This window comes from Coturnix japonica, chromosome 3, assembly GCF_001577835.2.
Source record: "Coturnix japonica isolate 7356 chromosome 3, Coturnix japonica 2.1, whole genome shotgun sequence".
Classification (NCBI taxonomy): domain Eukaryota; kingdom Metazoa; phylum Chordata; class Aves; order Galliformes; family Phasianidae; genus Coturnix; species Coturnix japonica.
The window spans coordinates 99225550-99234901 of NC_029518.1; the positions used below are offsets into that span (position 1 = coordinate 99225550).

General features: G+C 39.8%; 1 protein-coding gene across 1 annotated transcript; it reads left to right on the forward strand.

The window, feature by feature from the left end:
- The first annotated feature begins 337 nt into the window (after nt 1-337).
- On the forward strand, nt 338-8622 carry LOC107312449 (cytochrome P450 2K6-like). The gene is made up of 10 exons (XM_015859901.2): nt 338-443; nt 555-761; nt 2115-2277; nt 2601-2750; nt 3147-3307; nt 3733-3906; nt 4510-4651; nt 5410-5594; nt 5778-5919; nt 6711-8622. The coding sequence occupies exons 2-10, from the start codon at nt 576-578 to the stop codon at nt 6896-6898; spliced, it is 1491 nt and encodes a 496-aa protein (XP_015715387.1). The 5' UTR covers nt 338-443; nt 555-575; the 3' UTR covers nt 6899-8622.
- The last annotated feature ends 730 nt before the right edge of the window (nt 8623-9352 follow it).

The following is a 9352-nucleotide window of genomic DNA, read 5'->3' on the forward strand; positions in this document are numbered from 1 at the left end:
AGGAAGGGGATTGGACCAGACGACTTCCACAGGTCCCTGTCACTGTCAGTGATCCCATGATTGTGTGATTTGAAATTCCCAATCAATCCAATGAGATCAAAGTTACAAAAGGGCATTATCACTTAGCAAAATATTCCCTGTGTATGAGTCATTTGGGTATCGGCATTCAGATTTCAGCACTCGGGGTATATCAATGCTGTGCTTGTACTAGGGGTGAAAATCTATCAGTAAGGCTAAACGACATGCAGAGCTCATGACTTTTATTTCAAAGACCAGATTATTGACCTCCGGACTATTATTACTGGACAATGAAGGATTGTCACCCAGCCACACAGGTTTAGCAAACATTTGACTGACTCTGTACTATACTGGTAACTCATTAACAAGCACAGGGAAAGAGAGCAAACTAGTCACCAAGCACAACACCCTTTGCTGGAATAGAGGTTTATACGGACTAATTTTTCTTATAGTTTTTATTTTTTCTTTTCTTTTTCTTTTTTTTTTTCAAGAAGACAGAAATCCGGAGTTTGCAATTGCTCTTGTCTCTTTTGTAGCTAACACTCAGCTGAATAGAGATGGACTGGAGCAGCTGCACTACCATGGGTTTAGTGTTCATCCTGACGTTTTTGTTCATTATGAAAATTGGAGGTGTCTGGAGTAACCACCGGAGAAAGAACTTTCCACCAGGACCAAGGGCATTACCCATCATTGGAAACCTTCATCTGTTTGATTTGAAGAGACCCTACAGGACTTACTTACAGGTAGTCATTATCTTTTATGTTGGACTCAATGATCCCTGTAGATCGCTTCCAGGATATTCTATTCTATTCTATTCTATTCTATTCTATTCTATTCTATTCTATTCTATTCTATTCTATTCTATTCTATTCTATTCTATTCTATCCTATCCTATCCTATCCTATCCTATCCTATCCTATCCTATCCTATCCTATTCTTCAGGATATTCTATGATCCCATTGTTCTCATAATTACATGTAATTGCACAGTCAGAGATGTCAGAGAATTTCCCTTACCTCATTTGATATGTTACCTCACAGATGACCCATAGTGAGGACAGGAGGTGATCATTTGAGCAGTTATTTGAATGCAGCAAGGTTTGTTCTTTGCTATAATAACTCCTTTCTCTGCAGCTTCATGCATTTGGGTTTCAGCATCAAGCAGTTCTCACAGTAATAACAAGTGCTCATAATTCCCTCCATCTTCCACTGGTTGTGTGGGTTATGTAACCACAGCCTACTGCCTCACACACTTAGCAGCCTCTCTCATCTTCCTTTCTTCCTTTCCTCCCAAAAGATTAAGACAACTATATACTTCTAATTTTCAGGTCCTGTGGTTGCCAGAATATACAGAAAAGATCTAAACAAACTAAAGTAACAAATTGTACTTACATATCTGCATGAATGTCACAATCATGGATTGAAAGAACACTCAGATGCAGTTTTGGAAAATTATGAGTAGATATCCCATGCAATCTAACTTGCGTGGCAAAAGCAGGTCAACAAAAACAGTATATCTTTGCTGTAATTGCTGTGTCTATTCTATCAGAGAATGCTGATCCCCCAACTTCAGCTCAGCACAAGGCTTGGAATTCACACATATTCTGTGCATAAAGACAACTGGAAACCATACATTCATCTTCAGCACCAACACTGCAAGTGGTAGAAGGCTGTTGGTGAGGAACACCCTCTGTAAAGATCAAATTCTGCTGCAGATACAAGAGTCTGGGATGACAATACCCCCACCCAAGGCCTTAATTCAGACAGATGTCACTGCTGCTACATCATTTTGTACAAGTACACTTACTTATTGGCTGCTGATGGCTTTGACTGCCAGTGCTAAATGCTTACCTTCAGATTCCCTGTACAAACACTCTAGAAAGGAATTTAGTCATGCAAACAACCCCATATTGTTAGGAGGACCAAAAACATTAAGTAAAAATAAACCAAGCTAATTGGTATCAGCTCAGGCAAAACTACTTATGAAAACATTTTCATAACTTACAGACAAGGCAGGTAAATAAGCAGCACTGAAAAAGTGGTCAATTTGTCTGTAGGCTGCAAAAGTTGTAAGTCACTGTTAACTTCTTCTGACAGCTGTCAAAAGAATATGGTCCTGTCTTCAGCGTCCAGATGGGGCAGAGGAAAATAGTGGTGATCTCTGGGTATGAGACGGTGAAGGAAGCTCTCATTAACCAGGCAGATGCGTTTGCAGAGAGACCTAAAATCCCAATCTTTGAAGATCTGACCAGAGGAAATGGTGAGTTGGTTTCCTTTTTCCTAATCAAAAAACTTTGTTTCATACTTAAAAAGCAGAGGACATCATGTCACTTAGAATCAGAGAAAATACAAGGCACTGGAAATACAGAGTCATAACCTCATTGACTTCAGTGGATTTATTCCAATTTTGAACCAAATTTTGTTTTTCTTTCTTTTTTTGAAGCCTGAACAAATTTAGGGAAACATTTATTTCCTCGGTCAGATAGAATTTAACCTGTTTCCAAACTTACTGCTACTGCTGTCATGTCTGCAAACTGGTTAGTCTAAATCTGCCACTGCCCTGGAATCTCCTCTTTGTGTCAGGGATTGTTTTTGCTCATGGTGAAAACTGGAAAGTGATGCGAAGATTTACTCTCACAACCTTACGAGACTTCGGGATGGGGAAAAGAGCCATTGAGGACTGCATTGTGGAGGAGTATGGCTATCTGATAGACAACATCGGGTCACAAAAAGGTGGGTAGATGAGACATTCTTCAGTTCTCTAAGGTCTTGTCCGAATTATCATAGAATCACAGAATGGTTTGGGTTGGAAGGGACCTTTAAGATCATCCAGTTCCAACCGTCCTGCTGCAGGAAGGGACACCCACTAGATCAGATTTCACACAGCCCCATCCAGCCCAGGTACCCTGTGGCTTGACAATAACCTTCTCAGGTTCTTTAGCTGATTACTTTGGGCTAAATCAGTTTGATTAATTTGGATCCTCTGGCTTTTTTCTTTGTTGATTTGGTGTGATTATCTCACCATAAACGCTAATCACTAATAATAAAAAGAAATAAATAGTAATAATTAGTGCTTAACTTATGTAGTCTCTTCCCACAATGTAATGTGTTCTTTTGTTCATCGTGTAGGAAAACCCTTTGATGCTAGTAAAATGATTAATGCAGCAGTTGCTAACATTATTGTATCAATATTACTCGGAAAACGATTTGACTACAAAGACTCAAGATTTGTAAGGCTTCAGCATCTGACCAATGAAAGCATGAGGCTTGCAGGAAAACCTTTGGTTACGGTAATGTTAAACCTTTTTATGTTGCTCTTCTATAGTGGAAATTATGCCGATAGTTCATTGACGATATTAAACAAAGAAAAGACTAAGATATTGAGAGATAATAATTTTACAATCACTTTGGGACAAAACAAAGCTTACAAGGCAATCAGGTCATCATGAAGCCAACAGCCAAATCTTTAACCTCATAACAACTTAGAGTTAGATGAGGGTTAAATCTGGACTGAAAAGATAACTGTAGTACTCCTTGAATATTTGCTGTTTCCCTGTATTCATTGTGAATTTGTCTTATCATGTTCTAACTAACAAAATATTAATGTGAAGTTTTGCTCTTTGTATCTGAAAAGGGGACATGATATTATTCATTTGTTCCTGTAAATGCATTTAGACTTCTGGCAGCTAAATGCTAACATCTTTCACTCTTGTAGATGTATAACATCTTCCCATACCTTGGATTCCTCCTGAGGGCCAACAAGACCCTTCTCAAAAACAGAGATGAATTCCATGCTTATGTAAAAGTTACTTTTCTAGAGAACCTCAAAACTCTGGACAAAAATGATCAAAGAAGTTTCATTGATGCTTTCCTTGTTAAACAGCAGGAGGTAACTGAATCTTTTTTCTTCAAACTTCAATGCTTTTGTGAAGTCGTTCACCATTTCCTTTGAGTCCTAATAACCATAGCTTGCTTTCTTCGGCTATTTATCTTCAACCAAACAGGGCTGAGGAATCAGTGGGTATAAATGGATATTTCACTCTGAATGAATGCATGTCACTCTGTTGCAGTTCTGACCCCTTTCAATCAGCAAAAGTTTCCTTCTTTAAGCTTTTCTCCAGACTAGTTGGGTATCTTTATTAAGGCTACAACTTTCCATATACTCTGTCCGAGTCCTCCTGACTCCTCCAAAAACATAATGCATTACAGAGCAAAAGATCTCCCTGGGCTCTACTGGGATCCTCATTTGGTGGCTGTGATTCATCTTAGTTACCTTTTACATTGATAAACCAACTCTCTTTGAAGCTGGCCTCAATATGGGCAAGAGTTATGCAAAACAAAACCTCTGACAACAGCTGCCTGGGTATAAGCCCAAAGCTCTTTGTCTTTTATATTAAATAGAGAATTTATTAGCAAATATTTCGCTGTCTGTATTGCATTTTTCATGGAAAGCTTTAAGTTTCCAACCTTCTACCTCATCCACTTCTTTCAGGAGAAATCCGCTACCAATGGGTATTTCCATAATGGCAACCTGCTAAGCTTGGTGAGCAATTTGTTCACTGCTGGCGTTGAGACCATTTCCACCACACTAAACTGGAGCCTGCTGCTGATGCTAAAGTACCCTGAAATTCAGAGTAAGTGGCTTTACAACAGATGCTGTTGAACTCAGCTCTTTAGGAACTGCAACTTTGATGGTTAACGAATCTGCTAAAAAGAAAGACAAGATTTTCAGTTAATTATTATCTAGGTATGACTACACCCTGCAGTTCAGACCCAGTGAGGGACACATTAACCAGTCTACATTGTAAATTGCTGACAATTCTTATACAGGCCAAGTTCTTTTCTCAGTAAGATCTCAATAATTAGGGGGAAAAAGAACAAAAAAGAACAACAGAGCTCTTCCTGAGTTGGGCGATGAAGTTGTTCCAGATTTCCTTCAGAAACACCCCATGGATAACCAGTGGAAGAGACTTCAAATCCCTGAGAGTATTCAGGGAACTGATCTGAAACTGCTCCTTCCACCTTCCAGAAAGCAACACAGAACCCAGCGAAGAATGTGAAATGGAAAAAAAAAAAAGAAGTAATTTTACTGGTTCCATCGTTAATATTTTAATGCAAGGATATATGAGAAAACAGAACTTATATGCACTTTCACATATATAATTAGTTGACAAGGAAAAATATTTACTACTGAAGAGCCTTCTTAAATTATCCATCTTCTTGGCAAAGAAACAATCAGGCACCGTAGTTCTGTTCACCTCCCATTATTAAGAGACTGGGAGAGAGTATAGCTTCTACTCAGGATCTTCCATAGTTTTGCATCAGTGCAGCTCAGTATGTCTGAGGGATGAAGGAATCATCATCACTTTCTTGCATTGGTTTCTCTCCTCAGGAAAGGTCCAAGAAGAGATAGAGCAAGTGATTGGGTCAAACCCCCCTCACACTGAGCACCGAACTCAAATGCCCTACACAGATGCTGTTATCCATGAAGTTCAGCGGTTTGCTAATATCCTGCCATTGGATTTGCCTCATGAGACTGCTCAAGATGTCATTCTCAAGGACTATTTCATTCCCAAGGTGAGATGCTTATGGGATTGTTTCTTTTAGCCTTTCTCCAATCTCAACCCTGGTTAATGTGAGGTAGGTGAATGCCTTTGTGAAGCCACGCAACGGCAGTCAGACTAATTAAGTAAAATCTTACTGCCATAACCTCCACTGAAATGTTTGACCACAGAATATCTCTATTGCCTCTTTTTGCAGGGAACCTACATCATCCCCTTACTGACCTCTGTCCTACGAGACAAATCCCAGTGGGAGAAACCAGACACGTTCTATCCTGAGCACTTTCTTGATTCCAAAGGAAAGTTTGTGAAGAAAGATGCTTTCATGCCATTTTCAGCAGGTACCTTCTCATTTTATTTACTGCTGTTGTACCAGTCTTAGACTGCTCGGACTGGTGGTTCTTTGCTATCAAAGCCCCCATACTGCCTTTTTCATGGGGCCATTGCCATACTTATATTTCACAACTTTCTCAGGATGTACTTCTGCTAATACTTAATACAACAAACAAGGGTTCCTATGTTAATACCTAAGCTACTTTTAATAACAAAGGATGTAAAGAGGCTGCCCTTGAGCCTCATACAGAGAATGATGATCACCTTATCTTACATACTGCATGGTTTTCCAAAGGCCAGGACATTCCTACCCTCACAACAATGCTCTCCTTTTCAGACATTTCACTTGTTCTTCAGCTTAAGGAAGCTTAAATTAGGTGTTCCATAGAGTTTCTCCACCCTCTCACTGCTCTGTCCTGCCATAGCCAACATTAGCGAGTTTCTCCCTACTGGAGAAGAAGAATACATATTTTGTTGAAAACTGGAGTTAAGGAATTTAGATCGTATTTCCTTGCATTTATTCCCAAATACAAGCATATTACCAACCCACTTTAGGCAAAGAAAATAATCACTGGGAGAGTTTATAATCATTCCTTTGAAGAGCAAGTATCCAAGTATCTCTCTCATGCTCTCATGTACTTGAGTGCAGCTTTGTCCTTTGTTCCTACTTGGGACATGGCATTTCAAGTCATTGTTCTTCCTTGGGATAAAAGGTGCTCAGAGGTGTTTCATATCTTCCAACCACTGAAGAAGCAGCTCCAGCTGATTCTGTTCTAACACATTCTGTATTTCATTGCAGGGCGGAGGATCTGTGCTGGTGAGACTCTTGCCAAAATGGAGCTCTTCCTCTTCTTCACCAGCCTCCTGCAGAGGTTCACCTTCCAGCCTCCTCCTGGAGTTTCTCCCTCAGACCTGGACCTCAGCCCTGCTATTTCATTTAACGTCGTCCCCAAACCCTACAAAATCTGTGCTGTAGCACGTTCTTAAGGCTCAAATCAGCATAAATTCGACTTGAAAATGTTATGACTTCTCCATGATTTCCTTTGGCCAAAAATATTCACAGTGCTGCTCCCTAATAAAGGTCTTCAGTACACCTAAACCAAAACATTATATTTTGTTTAGAATCATAGCATCACAAGGTTGGAAAGGACCTACAAGATCACCTAGTCCAACCATCCTTCCATTACCATTGCTACCACAAGCCACTAAACCATTAAAAAAACCCATTTACTGAGAGAGCACTTCTTGTTGACCAGAATTAATGATGACTCACAGATGAACCTAACTAACTGTCTAAACTGGGCTAAATAACAGAGCAACTTCACTTCTTCTTCTGCCTCTGAACTAAAAATGTTAGCGGACATGTATGAAAATACAGGGTGGGTTCCACAGAAGGCAAAGTCTGAAAAAGGCTCTGACAAGAGAAGAAGTATTAAAAGTCAGTGAGAACAGCTTTAGAAAATGACCACCCAAGCCTGTAGAGTTGCCTGGGGTTGATGCAACCAAAGTTCAGGACCTGGAATTTTGTCTACTTGAACTTTACACAATTGGCCCTTGGTTTTTTTGACCTTCAGCCCATTGGTCTCAGCCCAGCTATCCAGCTTGTCCATATTCCAATCTTGAATATCTTGAATATCTTACAAATGAAAATTCTCAAGGCCTAATGAGATAACTGAAGGCATGACCTCAGTGCTTGAAGGAAATGATACAACTACATTGTGTTTTCCTGAGGGTGCACCTTCACATAAGTCAGTGACTGCTGGCCACCAGAAGGGCCAATGACAGTAATTATGACAATACTTCATCTATTGGACACTTTGGGTCCTTGAGAGGAAACAAAATTTTCCTCCACTACACAACATTTGCATTTGTTAAGCAGCTACTGATTTTCTGCAACAATGGAAGACTTGCAACACTACAACCCAATACATTTGTTTTATTAATATGGATGTATCCTACAAGTCCACCACAGATAGAGAAGAAATAACAGTTGGATTAAGACTTTTCCTGAGCAGTAAACAAGTCGACCTTAGTCCAGAAACCCCAAAAGATCATTCCTGATTTTTCTGTAACTATATAACCTAGGTAAACACAGCAAACCACCCTGGCAAATATCTGCTGCTTTTGTAGAACACTTTCTTACTAGCTATCAAATATTGCATAAACACTGTCTGCAAATTCCAGCTGGCAGAGGGCTCCCACCTCCTGGTGACGGTAAAAGGTAGTGGAAATTGAGAGCAAATGTAACTCCTGGTCAATCCCACTTCACAGTTTGCTCTCATGCAGCAGATAGTGGGAGCTGAGAAGTACTCATGACTCAGGGCTGGCACACAAACGTATTAGGACCCTTTGGCCTTGTGCTGTTGCACAATGCTGTTTGCTGAGCCATCACCATGAATAGCATAGGGGAATTTTCCCCTCACCAAGAGCATGAGAAAGATATATCTGCGTGCTTTTTGCTTTTCCTGACCCTTCTGTTGACGAAGCAAAACCAAAAGTTTATGGAATTAATACTGCAAAGAGAATTTCTCCCAAAAAAAAGCACAAAAGAAAAGAACCTGCTGAAGCTCAGACTGCTCAACTCAAGACTTTGGTGTTCAGATAAGAAGCCACCTTTCAGCATCCATTAGATCCACCACCAGGATCAAGCCCTCCCACTGCTTCATGTATTCATTCAGCAAACGTAGAAATTAAAACAACAGAAAACCTCATTCTCCAATCATATTTATCATTTTTTAAAGCTCCCACTTGCATTTTTTCACCATGCTGAAGGGGAAAATTGCTTCTGCTTCACCATAGCACTGTGTCAGCACACACATAACTATACCTAGATGCATCACATGTATTTAATAGCTACATTTACATAAGGACAGCTCTTATAACTCTATATCTGGAAGTATTTTCAGATTAGAAATAAACATTGCACTGACAGACTACCTGAATGCTTATGTGTTCTGTCTCATAGTTCCAAATTGCAATAACAAATTTGGAGTTAGAGAGAATAACAATTAATCTATGCCATCCCAAGCATGAGCTGAGATGACACCTCCACATTTGCCCTGAGTTTTTGTTCAATGCTTAGTTGACCTTGACAATACTAACATATATTGCCATTTTGGCCATGACTTGGTAACTTATACCATAAAGTAGAGTCTATAGAAGCAACGTGAAAATGTTATTAGCCAGAGAGTGCAGAAGGATGCTTCATTTCAGCACAAGGTAGAGCCAATATGGAACGTGGATCGATATCTTGCAGTATCTCAACAAACGAGAGGATGGTTGGACTAGATCTTGTAGGTCCTTTCCAACCTTGTGAGTCTATGAAATCAGAGGCTTGTAGCTCACCTACATGCATGTGAAAATGGATGCTTGACTTTGTTTTCTTTCACTAAAGCTGAAAAATAACTGGCAATGAATGAAATGAGGTGAGCACACAACTTG

Excerpts from the sequence above, each read along its gene's own strand:
- LOC107312449 (XM_015859901.2), top strand. The coding sequence starts at position 576 with ATGGACTGGAGCAGCTGCACTACCATGGGTTTAGTGTTCATCCTGACG. Across the intron at positions 3,308-3,732 it reads CAGGAAAACCTTTGGTTACG|ATGTATAACATCTTCCCATA; the intron begins GTAATGTTAAAC and ends TCACTCTTGTAG. Across the intron at positions 4,652-5,409 it reads AAAGTACCCTGAAATTCAGA|GAAAGGTCCAAGAAGAGATA; the intron begins GTAAGTGGCTTT and ends TTCTCTCCTCAG.